The sequence below is a fragment of the Drosophila elegans genome, unplaced genomic scaffold (assembly GCF_018152505.1).
Source record: "Drosophila elegans isolate 14027-0461.03 unplaced genomic scaffold, ASM1815250v1 contig_476, whole genome shotgun sequence".
NCBI classification, from domain to species: domain Eukaryota; kingdom Metazoa; phylum Arthropoda; class Insecta; order Diptera; family Drosophilidae; genus Drosophila; species Drosophila elegans.
The window spans coordinates 2,365,481-2,379,295 of NW_024545863.1; the positions used below are offsets into that span (position 1 = coordinate 2,365,481).

The 13,815-nt window shown below is 39.2% G+C and overlaps 5 protein-coding genes across 6 annotated transcripts; 2 read left to right on the top strand and 3 right to left on the bottom strand.

Moving 5' to 3' along the window:
- The first annotated feature begins 22 nt into the window (after positions 1-22).
- LOC108148699 (cardio acceleratory peptide 2b) lies at positions 23-1,491 on the top strand. The gene is made up of 3 exons (XM_017275849.2): positions 23-214; positions 865-1,026; positions 1,086-1,491. The coding sequence occupies exons 1-3, from the start codon at positions 151-153 to the stop codon at positions 1,313-1,315; spliced, it is 456 nt and encodes a 151-aa protein (XP_017131338.1). The 5' UTR covers positions 23-150; the 3' UTR covers positions 1,316-1,491.
- A 93-nt stretch (positions 1,492-1,584) lies between these two features.
- Positions 1,585-6,820, bottom strand: LOC108148693. 2 transcript variants are annotated; one of them, XM_017275840.2, is made up of 9 exons: positions 6,530-6,820; positions 5,548-5,732; positions 5,281-5,489; positions 4,481-5,086; positions 3,871-4,028; positions 3,614-3,815; positions 2,527-3,548; positions 2,036-2,240; positions 1,585-1,978 (listed from the first exon to the last, which is right to left on the bottom strand). In XM_017275840.2, exons 1-9 carry the CDS (start codon positions 6,639-6,641, stop codon positions 1,690-1,692), a joined length of 2,988 nt encoding a protein of 995 aa, XP_017131329.1. In that variant the 5' UTR covers positions 6,642-6,820; the 3' UTR covers positions 1,585-1,689. The 2 variants fall into 2 exon arrangements, with proteins under 2 accessions (XP_017131329.1, XP_017131328.1); XM_017275839.2 differs by having other exon boundaries at positions 1,586-1,978; positions 3,871-4,031.
- A 1,981-nt stretch (positions 6,821-8,801) lies between these two features.
- Positions 8,802-9,934, bottom strand: LOC108148531 (endocuticle structural glycoprotein SgAbd-9). Its single transcript, XM_017275571.1, has 3 exons — positions 9,850-9,934; positions 9,148-9,275; positions 8,802-9,086 (listed from the first exon to the last, which is right to left on the bottom strand). Exons 1-3 carry the CDS (start codon positions 9,865-9,867, stop codon positions 8,861-8,863), a joined length of 372 nt encoding a protein of 123 aa, XP_017131060.1. The 5' UTR covers positions 9,868-9,934; the 3' UTR covers positions 8,802-8,860.
- Positions 9,935-11,543: 1,609 nt separating this feature from the next.
- Positions 11,544-12,091, bottom strand: LOC108148443. The gene is made up of 3 exons (XM_017275478.1): positions 12,074-12,091; positions 11,824-11,996; positions 11,544-11,769 (listed from the first exon to the last, which is right to left on the bottom strand). The coding sequence occupies exons 1-3, from the start codon at positions 12,089-12,091 to the stop codon at positions 11,544-11,546; spliced, it is 417 nt and encodes a 138-aa protein (XP_017130967.1).
- An 842-nt stretch (positions 12,092-12,933) lies between these two features.
- On the top strand, positions 12,934-13,508 carry LOC108148442. Its single transcript, XM_017275476.2, has 2 exons — positions 12,934-13,144; positions 13,198-13,508. The coding sequence occupies exons 1-2, from the start codon at positions 12,934-12,936 to the stop codon at positions 13,485-13,487; spliced, it is 501 nt and encodes a 166-aa protein (XP_017130965.1). The 3' UTR covers positions 13,488-13,508.
- Positions 13,509-13,815: the final 307 nt, after the last annotated feature.

Sequence of the window (13,815 nt, forward strand, 5' to 3'; positions counted from 1 at the left end):
CAATTTGTTTGCCTGTCCGTTTTTTGGCCTATAAAAGAACGTGGACTTCGACCTGGACCATCAGAAAACCAGCGACCGTTCTAAAGAAAGCATCAGATCGAAGTACATATTTTAACTTTCTAGTGTTTCGTTTTAAACAGTATTTTAAACATGAAATCAATGTTGGTCAGCGCAGTTTTAGTGTTTTTCCTACTCGCTGAATTCACTGCAGCAGGTGAGTGGAAAATAATAAAGAAGTTCTTATGTTAAGGATTCTAGGAGTGACTTTTTTGTTTTACGAAAATATTTTAAAGGCATTAAATTTAAGAGTGTAACAGTAAAAGGCTTTATAATTAATTTTGAAATATATTTTGCAGCACCTTTACGAGAAAAAGGTAAACCAGTGTGGAGTTATTTTTACTTTTTCATCATTTTCACCATATATTTGTTCCTACAAAGAAATTTTGTTGACCGATTTCTATTTTGCTAGTTTTTTTCAATCTATTTAAAAACCTTTTAAGCATGATATTTAAATCATTGAATCTAAATCAAACATCGCCTAACTGCCAAAATAATAAGAGCAACAAAATAAATAACCAAATAATTCAGAGTTTAAATGGATAATCTTTCTCAAATTTTTTAAAAATATGTACCGAAATCAAAATTAAAGAAAATTGAACTTAACACGTTTAAAATATTAAAGAAAAAATCTTTTTAATTGCTCAATTTGTATTGTTAAAGATTAAAAGTTATTATCCAAAATAATATTTATACGCTGCTGTTATTTTGGCGGTTAGGGTACGAAAATAACTTATTCATTGGTGATTTTAAAGTATAAGTATGCCAGTTATAGAACTAATCGCAATCCATAAACACTCCATTCAGAGATGGACCACGACAAGAATCGGCGAGGTGCCAATATGGGGCTGTATGCCTTTCCGCGCGTCGGCCGCGGAGATCCCACTCTGGCCAACAGTCTGCGCGACGGATTCGAAGCCGGAGTCCTCGACGGCATTTACGGAGATGCCTCCCAGGAGGATTATAATGGTAAGTCGTTGCGGCCGGATAGGTAATTGCCTAAACGCCCCGGGGACGTACCATTTCAGAGGCGGACTTCCAGAAGCGGGCCAGCGGTCTGGTGGCCTTCCCGCGCGTGGGTCGCGGCGATGCCGAGCTGCGCAAGTGGGCCCACCTCCTGGCCCTGCAACAGGTGCTGGACAAGCGCACAGGACCCAGTGCCTCGTCGGGATTGTGGTTCGGCCCCCGGCTCGGCAAGCGCAGTGTGGATGCCAAATCCTTTGCGGACAGCACCAAGGGACAGAAGGAATTCAACTAGGCTGGACCCACATACACTCCGACCTTGAAGAAGACATCTTTTTTACACTCTTAATGTCGTAAACACACTTTTGTATATCAAAGAGAATGCTTCTAATTGAATATTGTAACTGGTACACAACAAATATGGTTTTCGGTCAAATATATTATGAACTAAGGGCTGGTGAGAGCTTGTAATTAATGTCTTTGTGTGTTGTTCTTGCCATTTCGAATATGTAAATATAATAAAAGTCACAGCTTAACCTGCACAAGGAGTTTTTCTATATTTAGAGTATTAAGAAAAGTTTATTCTAAATGAATTGCAAACATTTTTGGTACAGATATGAATGATATTTTTCATTGCCATGACAGAGTTAAGATCATTAATTTGAGGCTCTACTCCTGCTGTTGCTTGAACTTTCGCAGCTCGGTTTGTATGGCCTCGATAAGGGGGGCAGTTCCACTTGCCGATTGGGTTGCCTCCAATCTGGGCTCTGTCCTTTGAAAAGGACCTGCGCTCAAGGGCCGATTCAGGGTGGAATGGGAGCTGTACACACTACCTCCGCCCCAGGCACTGTAAGTGGGCGAAGGTGGCTGCGTGGAGTGGGCCGACTTGGAGGTCTTTTCCGGCTGGGCTGTGGCCGGACGTTCGGCTATGGTTTTGGACCCTCCCGAAGGATGAAAGCTGGAGGGTTATATTATAAGTAAAGAGATGGATAATGTACTGGCAGTCAAACCTCACCTGGGCAAGCCCGCAGATGAACCCCTATGCTCGCGCTTCGTCACCCGCCGGTTGTTCGTGAAGTTCTGGGTGGGCAAGGGCATGGGTATGTCGTCCTGGCTGGAGTACATTTGCAGGGCCCCCTCCAGGAGCCCCTCGTAGTGGTTGCGTATGGCCGACGGATTGTGCAGCGGACTGGGATTATAGTCCGCGTAGGTCAGGGCCTCTGGGGAAGATCGATGGGAGAGGTTGAGTACAAGTGTTAAGTGGGTTTGCGGGTAGGTCTCTATGCTGTTAGTTAGCTACTTTGGTTTTGGTTTTTGGTTATCGGGTTATCAGGATTGGTGCTAGCAATAACAATTACAAAATCAACGACTACAGGTTGTCCTAGTAACGCGACTTGGCCCCAAATCGAACGTCGCCATCGTCCTCGTCGTCATCGTTATCATTGTTATTATTATTATTATTATTCTTATTCTTATTCTTTTTTGTCGTTTCTCCGCCCGCCTCACCCTGTGACTGCTTCTTCTTGTGCCGCTCCCAGACCACGGGACCCACTACACCCGGATCCGGATTATCGCTGTGCGAGGCGGAACGCACATTCCTAACCGATGGCGGCGGTGCCTTGGGACTGGGAAAGCTGGCTATGGTGGCTATGGTGGCTATGGTGGTGTCCTTGCTGCCCTGCGACTTGTGCGATCTCAGGGATCGCGTGGAATTGTGCGGCGGCGCCACTGCATTCACATTGTCGTAGTAGGTGACGAACACGGGATCGAGCACGCGGTTCAGTGGCTCCGGCAGAGTACTCTTCGGAAAGGCCCTCACAGAGGCCATCGATAGGAAGGATCCCACACTCGCGGTATCACTCTTATCAGATGGCTGCAGATTCCGTATCATCTCGCTGTTAATCGCCTCGGCGGAAACTCCTCTTCCGGTTTTCTGAGTTAACAGCTTGTTTCGGTGATAGTTGTTGTGGGGATTGAAAGCCTCGTTCCTTTGGAAATTCTCGTAGCTCCGGCGCAGGACTTCTGGCGATTCCTCCGCAGAGGAGTGACCCGCCAGGGAGCCCTGAACCGGACTCGTTTCCAGGGAGCCCACTCGATTCTCGTTCAGATAACGCCTCCGCGATTTATGCCTGCTCTTGTCACCCTTCTTTTCTGACACCACCGATGTATAGACTGTTTCCTCGTGACCCTCAGCTCGATCGTACTGATGACGCCTCTTATGAGCGTCAAATAAACGCGCTGCCTTGTCATCCAGTATCCTTTGCACATCGGCACTGGGCGGATTGATGGGACAGTAGACCGAGGAGTCGGAAGTGTTGTCCGTCGACGAGGATATGGAACCGCGACGGGATCGGTTCTCCTGCGGCGGAGCTGGAAAACTTATGCGTGGCTCACGTTCGTAGGAGAAGTTTCGCACACCAGCTTCTCTAGAATGGGAATGTGCTGGACTTGGTTCTCCTTCGGTCCTCTCACTGGTGGTAGGACGAATCGATTGACCCTCGGAAAGCAATTCGTTGCGGGAGGAGTTTCTGCAATGGATAATCAAAAAGTTTACAAAATATTGCAACTTTTAATAGTATTTTGATAGACTTACCTGTTGACTGCACTCAGTTCTCTCTGTCTGGAACGTGTTCGTCCCAATAGTAGAACCGCCACTAGGAGCAACAGGAGTAGCAGTATGGCTAAACTACTGATTACGACCAAAGCCACATTGTTTTTCACCGAGTTGAAAAATCCAGCCTGTCCACTTCGTGGCACAGGTGCCAAGGCGGTGGCCGTGGGCTCCCTAATGTAGGCTATATAAAATGGATTAATACGTATCTAAGTTTGCCTGGAGATGGCAAAACTTACGTTCCGATTTCATATAAACAGCCTGTCCAAAAGTCTTAACGGCCTCGGATTCACTGACCAGTTCCATGTCTTTGGCAGCTGTTGTGGCCAAAACTGGTCTACCATTCACCAAGACAGTGTAAATCAGCTCCGTTTGGTTGGCTATCGGGCGATCATTGCTGCTAAAATATATAATTAGCAGATTTTAAGTAGCAAATGTTAAAGGTCTCGTTTTTACTTTATTTTCTGTTTTTCTGAGCGTTAACGATTATGTCACAAAGAAGGAAAAAACTAAAAATAAAAGGTTTAGTTTTTTTTTACCATTTGATTTTATAAATTGATATTTAAGTTAATTGAGTATTTTTTTTATAAATAACTTAAGCCAATTAACACATAAACTTTAAAATGTGTTAAACTGTTTGTAACTAAGAAATTATATGCATGAAAACAATTATGAATATAAAACCTATATAGTAGCCCCTTAGATCATAGTGGTATTCTTACTTCCAAGTTACTAACTTGGCATCAAAATTTCAACAGTTATTAACCCCTTGAAAATAATATTTTCTGTGAGTGCACTTTATGGGTTAATCAAACTCATAATATAATAACAAGTTCGGCAGGCACTTACAATTTGAGGTTGACGTAGTTGTGCTCCTCCATGGTACCGAACCCATTGGTGTTGGTGCTCCACTTTTGCACATCAGCCTCGCTAATTTGCGTTAGGTTGTGTATGACAACTCTGACGTGCTCGTCCCTATAAAGCGGTTGGCTTTGGGGCTGCTCCTGCCCCATTTGTTGCTCCTGCCGTTGTTTTTGCTGTTGTTGCTGCACCAGCGGTTGTTTAGTCAACAGAGTTTCGTGCATTTCCCGCAACTTTTCCGATTTCCCACTCTGCTGTATGAGTTCCCAGGGGATCAGAGTAACGTATGCCCCATAATCAATCGTTTCAGTGCTGGTCGTCGAGGGTGTGGCACCCATTGGAGGTAGCTCCTCGGACTGCTCCTCCTCCGAGTGGCTGGCCCACTCGGTGTCTTCGCCCAGTCTCCTCACGCTCTTGATGTAGTGCTCGTCGTCATCCTGCATGTCCAGTATTTCCACGTCGTCTGCCGGTGATCCCGTCGTGGTTTCGGGTCTCGTCGATGGGGTAAAAGACTTCCGACGCTCTCGGGGAGCTGGTACATTGACACCATCGATCTGCTGGGCTCCATTTATGCCCAGATGACGGGTTTGTTGCCTGTTGATTAAATGATAGCAGTACATTTTATTTAGGCCTTTGGTGATTGTTATTGGTGATAGCATACAAGGGTACTTCGTGACTAAGTATTGTATGATTACTTGGAATTAAATAAAATAAAAAAGGTAATGTCATACTTTAAAACCCTCAAACTAAAAAGACATATTATATTTATTTATTTATATTATTTTTACCTGGTAAAAGCTAGCCGATATAGGCGAGCCAGCTTATCCTCTAAAGTGGGGTTATCCTTTGCTGTATAGAAACCGGACATCACCGTAAGCAGCCAATAACGACGATCCGTGGCAGAGTAGTTCAGCGGTGGCATTCCCGGACCACCCATATCCCAAGTGCCACCTCCATCATCTGGTTTGCAGTCCAGGCAAATGGGTATGTCAATTTCCTAGACATAAATCTTCTGTCAATATATTTATTAGGGTTGAACACCCGCCTTAACTTACATTATTTCCATCCACATAGACCGTGGCCACTACTGTTTCGGTCTTGACAATCACATCCTTGCCCTTGGTAATCCCCGTGTGAACCTTCTTCAGAAAATCTGGTGGGCCATCACCCGAACCTGTCCAGAAAAAGTCCTCCAAATGAATTTCGTCCTTTATTTCTGGATAGTCATCATCGGAGTTGTCTGGAAATGTCATGGTTTTATTATACTTGAACAGTTTCTTAAACTTTCACCCCGTTTCCATAGAAAGTAAACAATGCTTTCTGGCAATAATAAATATGTATTACCTGATTTAGTACCTAAGCAAAAGGATTTTAATATTAATATTTTAAGTTAATAAGAAAATTTTAATAAGTAGTTGGTAAAACTATACCCCAAAGTTGCTAAATCATTTTTTCATCAATTGTTATTTACCCTATTGGTTTTTGATTTTTGTACCCCTTATTTGACAACAGGCTTTCAAGTTTGTTTGATCAATTGCGCTAATGGCAACATATTTCCTACAATCAATGCAGTTGTACCGCAGCAGTAATTATGCTCAAGCTTAAAGTCCTTTGATGTGCATTGGTTAATACATAACCCCCATCTCCCATTTTAGACAACAATAACACAGCCTTATCGATTAGCACTTTCGTTACCGAAAACACCAAAGACAGGAACTTGACAATTTGCTTGCGTGCTGGCCACGCAATTAGCCATACACCTGCCTTGATTTGGCAGGTCGAATCACCTGGGTCAGTCCTCTTTTCCCTTCGGTTTTGCAATTAACTCATATTGATTGTCCCAAATTTTTGCTTAGGTCAACGGTGTATAGTATTGTGTTAATGCTTTCAGCCAGAAATTCCTAAATTCATAATAATGCGTAAAGCAAGGGAAGCGTTAAAGGTCAAAATACTTGCACCGTATAAATTCTAGTGGGCAGACCCTAAACCTCTAGATAATATGACACAAAAATTTCACTCGCTGGATGCTCAACTCACCGTGACTTAATTGTATAAGCGGCTGGCCAAGCTGCGACTTTTGCGTAGCTCTACATTTGTGCTGGATGGCCAAAAATAAAAGCATAAGCAGAATCGTATGATTTGCTTTCATTTTCACTGGATTATTTATGAACGTTTCTGTCACTTTCGGGTGTTTTCACTTCGTTCCGCATTTCCCTTTCCGCGAGTCTAAGAATCGGTTTTGATGAGGGAAAATGTTCAAGTGCCGAGCTATATAGAAAAGCTGATTCAGATTCAGATTCAGAGTCACGTCACTGGCACCGTCGAACGTCCACCGGGAACTAAACGCTCCATTGTAATCCAAGCATACGTATACACGGGGCTTTGGCTTTTGGTGGTGCGGATGGGTGACATTGTTATAACCCGCTCTCTGTTTGGGCCGCTTTATGCCTGGTCAGTTACCTGGGGCAACGAGAATTTCAGCGGCAACAGGCAGATATCGGAAAAGCGCGCCAACGCAAACACCCGCTTTTCGTAAACAATGGAAAGCTTTCAACAGAATGCCGCTAAGTCTGACTTAGTCACCAAACTTTTCATGGCTTTTTGGGACAACATTAGTTACTAAATGTTACATTGTTTTTTCATGGTCCCAATTTGGATTTACAAAAGCTATTTTAAAGTGAATACAAAAGCTGCCTGATATGCCAAAAAGTGCAGTAATTTGTAAAACATTATCACGGTCTTTGGTTTTTTAATATTGCATATATTTAATTATCATATATGCATACCTTATTAACAAATTTAAACAGTTAAACTTTATAACAGGTTTAATTTTATTATACATATATATATATTTCCCTATCCTAGTAAATAATAATTCATACATAATTAACAACATTTAATTGGCTTCATAAATTAAATACATATTATTATTAAATAATAATTGACACATTTTTATTAGTTAGCTTTATAAATGTAAAATGTCAATGTTTCGTTAAATAGAACCAAAATAAATGGTATTAATTTACAATTTTTGCTTACCATTTACCAGTTTACCATCTTAAAGCTCTTCCCTGAGATTTAATAGTAAAAAATCTAATTGTCGAGGCAAAGAATTCTGTGAAAATTCATACACTGACCTTCATATCATTACATGAATAAAAGTTTTTTATAAACTTGCGAGTTTACAAAATGGTTAAAGCTTGATTAATTATTAATAATTAGCAAGTAGCTTATACCGGCTTTTTTAATAAGTTTTTGTATAAATTATGATTTGATTCTTAACTGCTTATAGATAAATTTAAGTACCAGCTTAAATTTTATTACATATTTATTTAATCTTATTATTTTCCTCCTTTTTGTTGTAAGCAAACACCCATTAGTTGTTACTTATGATTAATTATTAAATAATAAATGGTTCATAGTAAATCGGGCTTTAAAGAGTTTGGTTTTTTTTCGTGTACCCTGTTACACAGTTGATTAATTAATAATAATTTTAAAGTAATTTATAAAGGTTTCCTAAAGATGTAAATTTGATGGCTTCAACGACTTCTGTGAATAATGGTCAACGGCCTTCATTTTTATAATTGCATCATTGTATTTTTTTTTTTGGTACAGTCGACTACTATACAATTGATTAATCAATAATAATTATGAAGATGTACCTGGTAACTTCGCACATACATTTTTTGGTATACTTGTTTCTGAAATTGATTTCGCCGCAAAATAATCCAAATACGTCATACAATGGGACAAGGTTTTCTATGTGGGCTTAAGAAAAATCACCGTAAAATACATCATTATTACCTCGTACCTCAAATTATTATTTAACATTCGAAACAAGTTTGTTGGTCTAAATGATTCCAGGAAGCAGTCTAGATATTGACTATTAATTGTTCTCCTCTGGATTCACCAAAAATAGAATTTGATTATACACATGCTATGAATTAAGCCTGTCAAATGTGGCCATAAATTTGAGCTGTAGGTGCTTATTAACTTTTAACAGCCGTCACTTGACTTGTCTAACTTTAAGTCTTTGCACATAAAGAAGAGAAGCACCCACCAAATGTGTATTGTCAATGCCTCCAAGATTCTTATAACTTGTTTCGGGTGCCAGGTCCATCATTACTATAGAATGCGCTAATTTGTCGAGCGTAAAGACTTTTTAAAGGTCATAACTAAAGTATTACGCAATAGAAAACTCGTCAATCCAGAGTGCGGTCTACTGATATTGAAACGAGTAAACTTGATCTTGATCTGGCCAGCAGCAAATGGAAATTCGTAGAAGACGCCACACAGCATACACAACTCGTTTCGGCAGTAGAAAATATATTTTTGACTCTTTGTTTACAATTCTAAACTAATTAATCCTTATCCAGCAGCGGACTTCAGGGCTCCAGGGCTCAGTTTGCGGTTCTTGATTTGGTAACGAGCCTTGTAACCATCCTTGTCGGCGGTATACATGGTCACAGTGTCGGTATCAGTCTTTTCATCGTATGTGGAGTAGGTACCCATCACCACCAATTCCTCTTCGGGTGTGCCGGGATTCATGATCACACCCATTTCCTCGCGTTGGCTGCCATTGGGATCATCTATTCTGCAATTCGAAGGCATGTTTAATCTCTAGTCTCTCTCTGTCTATAACTGAGATTACTTACTTAAAGCGGTAGCCCTCCTTGGTGGGCGCCTGATTGTAGAACTCCGTCATAATGGTGGGAAAGAAGGTATCCAAAAGGCCCGCCGAGCTGCTGGCGGCCATTATGGCCAGCAAGGCACTGAAAAGTAGCTGCAGACGAAAGCAAATAAAAAAGTTAATAATTTTAATGCCATCTTGTTAAATGATGTGTTGAACACAAACTGGTTTACTGCATGCCATCGCCAAAATTCGCATATGTACTAAATTATAATTTATGTATTTTTTATGGATTGTAGCTAGCAGTGTTTTTTAAGTATTTTAAATCTTAAATTTTATGATTGTATAAGAAGGCTATTTTTCTTGGACACATATAAATCAAGGTCATATTAAAAAAAAAAAACGTTATTTTAAAATTTAGCCCCTTTGAAACAGTAGTTGGAATTAGATAATAAACTTTGTAATTTCAGCAATTTACAAGCAAAATTAAACGTCTCTGTGTCAATCAAACAACATTTGCAACTGACCGGTCTATTAGCACAGCTGCATCAATATCTGCATCAATGCATTGATAGCCATTATTTGGATTATTCACACACTTCACATGCCAATGTAATTGCCGGCCCCTTGGTCATTACCAAGTCATAGGTGTCGGGTTTGGATTGGGGATCGGTATTGGTATCGCTATAGGTATCGGTATCGGGTTCCGCCCTGAACAACTGCTTACCAATTTCGCTGAGGCCATGTTGATGCGCGCTGAACTCACGTAGCTATACTAAAGCATCCGATGTGCGCCCACCTAATATATAAAGGCTAAGATCTGCATAGATCTTTCAAGCTCGCGACGCCAAGCTCACACTCAGCGGATAAGTCATATGTTTTTTGTTACTTAGTAGCAGCCACTATTGAGTAAAACCGGTCGCAGGTTGATTCTCCACTTAAATACCGAAAGAAACGCCAACGCCTTACATCCATTATGTTTTGTTTTGGTTGTTCTGGGAAGAACTTTCAGTGCAGGAATCGAAACTTCTGTTTAGCACACAAAAGTTCCTGCTGTCCAAAACAGATGCAAGACCATTTTTCGATAGCTTATCATAAAGTGGTTATCCTTGGTTTTAAGCTAGCAAAACTAGTGTTTAATAAAATGGATATTTGCATATTTTTTAGATGCCAAATTAAAAAAATTACTTTGAACGCTCCAAAACTAGTTTATTTCGGTTTATGGAGTTGAAGTGATTTCACTTTCTATAGGATGCTGCTCTGGTATGTGTTGCCCCACCTCTACTGCTCATTGCCAACAATTGTTTTTTCTTTGAATGAATCAGGTTTTTTTTTGTCATAGGGTTTTCACGGTACTTTACATGATTCTTTAATATGATGAGTAATAAGCTGTAATTAATTTAGTTAATCATTATTTACTCATTATGTGTTACCTCCTTTTCAGAAACCGCGTCAAATTCATTGATAAATTTTTTCTTCGTTCCTGGTTGGCAATTAAATGAAACTTAAACTCAGATAGCAGCTTTGTAGCCATTAATCTAAACGTCAAGATGAAGTTCAACGCTCTGGACAGCACCACTTTAATAAAAAGTTCTTAAATAGCCAATTAACCGTAAAAAGTATATTATAAAGGTGTTAAATTTTTGTACCAGGAAATTTTGAAGTAGTATTGTTTTCTAAATGAGTGCTCTAGATAGAACCTTATATATATTATCTTTTCATTTATTAATAAATATACATAAATTAAATATAATCACTGCCCATTTAAAAAATATATAAAAAATTTAATAAAATTAAATTCACAAGGAGTTACTCAAGGATTATTAAATATTGCATTAAACACCAAGTTAGTTAAAAAATGGGGTTGTTAACTTTTTCAAGCCGAGTTAAAGCTCATTGCCCAAAAGTATGCAATTCTATATATACACAAAGCTTGTTACTTATTCTTTATTAACAGTCTACCCAATTAGCTCATTAGCCATTCCAAAGTTTTACTTCAATCTAAACATATTTTATTTACCAATTTAAACTGAAGCATCCATAGCGCAACACACCTTAATTTTTAAAATCTAGAAAATGCATAGATTTTTTAAAGCTCGTACAGATAAAGTTAAAACCGGTCTCATTGAATCCCCCACCTAAATGCCATAAAACATGAAAAGCGGGAATTAACTAATCTACAAATCTCGTAATCCAAATTTGCACAGCTGTGTGAAAAAAACTAGCAATTGTTATTTTAAGATCGTTTAAAAATGTGCTTATTTGCCCTTTTATTTGTCATTCATCGTGAGTTAATTGAACAAAGTATAATGTTTTGCATGTACAGATAGTTTTTAAAAATATATATTTACAGAATAAAATTCAAAAATCAAACAATCAAAGAAGTTTACCAATCTTTATTCACAGTTCAGATTGTTTTTTTTAGCCGCAGGCACTCTTGCACGCCAAAGCACTCAGTCGTCGGTTCTTAACTTCGTAGCGGGCTTTGTTACCATTTCTATCGGCAGTATACATAGTAACCGAATCGGTATCGGTCTTTTCATCATACGACGAATAGGAACCCATCACCACCAGTTCCTGTTTGTCCGTGCCGGGATACAGGAACATACCGATTTCCTCGCGTTTGCTGCCATTGGGCTCCTCCAATCTGAAAATGTGTTAATTTAATCCCAAAACCTTGTTAGAACTTAAAAACACTTACTTAAAATGGTATCCCTCCTTCGTGGGAACCAAGGAGTAGAACTCTGTTTTTACAAATCCAACAAAGTTTTCAAATGATTGTAACGCAGTATTTGTGGCTTGAAGAAATAGGTCCTGAAAGCCCTGTGCCGATCCACCAGTGGCCATAATGGTCAGTAGGGCAGTGAAGAGTAGCTAAAAAATATGTAACAATTGCATACATACAAAATAATTTGTTAAGTAAATACATTTACTTATCAGGAATTTCATACCAATTTTGTGGACACCATCTTGATGTGTGCTGAATTTACCGATGTATACTAGAACATTCTAAGCGTCGCGCACCTAAATTTATAAACTTTAGGAAATGCATAGACATTTGAATGCGCATAGTTGCCCCCACTAATAGAGAAGACCGGTTGCGACGATTCCACACTTAAATGTCGGAGTTGGGAATAATATATATAATAGAGCAGGAATCAAGTTATCTGCATAACTCGTAAAACAAATTTGGTGCGGGTATGCGAAAAAGCTAATCATTATTTGACGGAATATCGTATGAACTTTTGTTAATCAAATTAAAAAAAGAACCAGTTTAAATATTTAAAAGCTAGTTTTACTTTCTATAGAAGTGTTTTAATTTTACATTTAATTTAATATTTAATTAATTTATTAATAAGGTTCTGCTTTTGTATGATTTTAACGGTTTCCTGAGAATATTCAAAAATGTGAATGACAAAAAGCTGAACTATACGATTATTTAACTTATCTACATGAACTCTACATGTTTGGCAAATTTCGCCGATAGGGGGCGTCTCTTGGTGTAGGTATTTGTTAAAGTTATTTAATTCGATTCAAATTTAACAAAAAAAACCTATTAAAAGTGATGAAATTATTAAAAAAGTGATTGTTTTACAAATATTCACACAATTTATTGACTTTTGAACCTACCATAAATTCCCCTAAATAGTCATTACGAGTTAAATGACCCTTTCGAAAAACTAATTAAATTGCGAAATTTTATATTATAAGCAATTAATATTTAAGGTGCCGCTTTTCAAGAACTGTTGACAAAAAGTGACAGCTTAAATATACTGCTGGACAGTTATTCATATTTTTTAGAGGCAGAAGAATGGTCATTTCCCACTCCCACACCATATTGATAGGATTTTTGACCATTGTAGTCTCTTTAAGTCATGTAAAGATTGCCGAAGCTGGCACAGGATTGGATCTAGGACTAATATCCTTGCCGGCAACGAGTCAGGTTTGCCAGTGCTCCTTGACGATGTCCTGCAGCTGTTGCCAGGGTGTGACGGTCAATCTAATGAATCAAACCAGTACTCGTAAGTGGTATTTCAATATTTAAATTAAGTCTGCTTCATTATGTAACTTTTAGTTTGCCTCACCGTCAAGATTGGCTTAACCAGTGGATCCCTTGATTTGGGGGCTACAATGGATGGAAATTCAGTTGCCAAGTTTTCGATTAGCACCACGAAACCGCCCACATATTGCCTACCCGTGGTCTCGATGGTTTCCCTGGACATGTGCTTGAAAATAAATTTCAAGATGGCAGGAGTCGCGGTCAAGGCCTGTCCCACCATCTATACCAACTATGCCAGCAATCAGATCGTAAGCTACGATTTTCCCTGCATTCAGGTGGGCCTGGATGGCGTGAGACTGGCCTAAAAAAAACCCAAAATCCCCAAAATCCAAACCCCAAGTTTTATAAATACACCACGCTTTTTTTTCATGTTTTTTATTCTTTATACTTTTCGTTAGGTTTATAAAATGTTCAGCAGCTAGCCAGGAAAATTGCTATATACAAATGTTACTGGTCAAATGCATGGTGTAACATAGCCGCAGGATCAAGAGCGATCCAGGGCATGATTTGACAGCTAGGCTTAGGGAGTAAGGCTATTAAACAAAAACAAGAGTTATCGGGGAACCCATCAAGCCCAAACCACAAGAGAAAAATGTACAATAAACTTACAACTGAAGATCACAAAGGACTCCT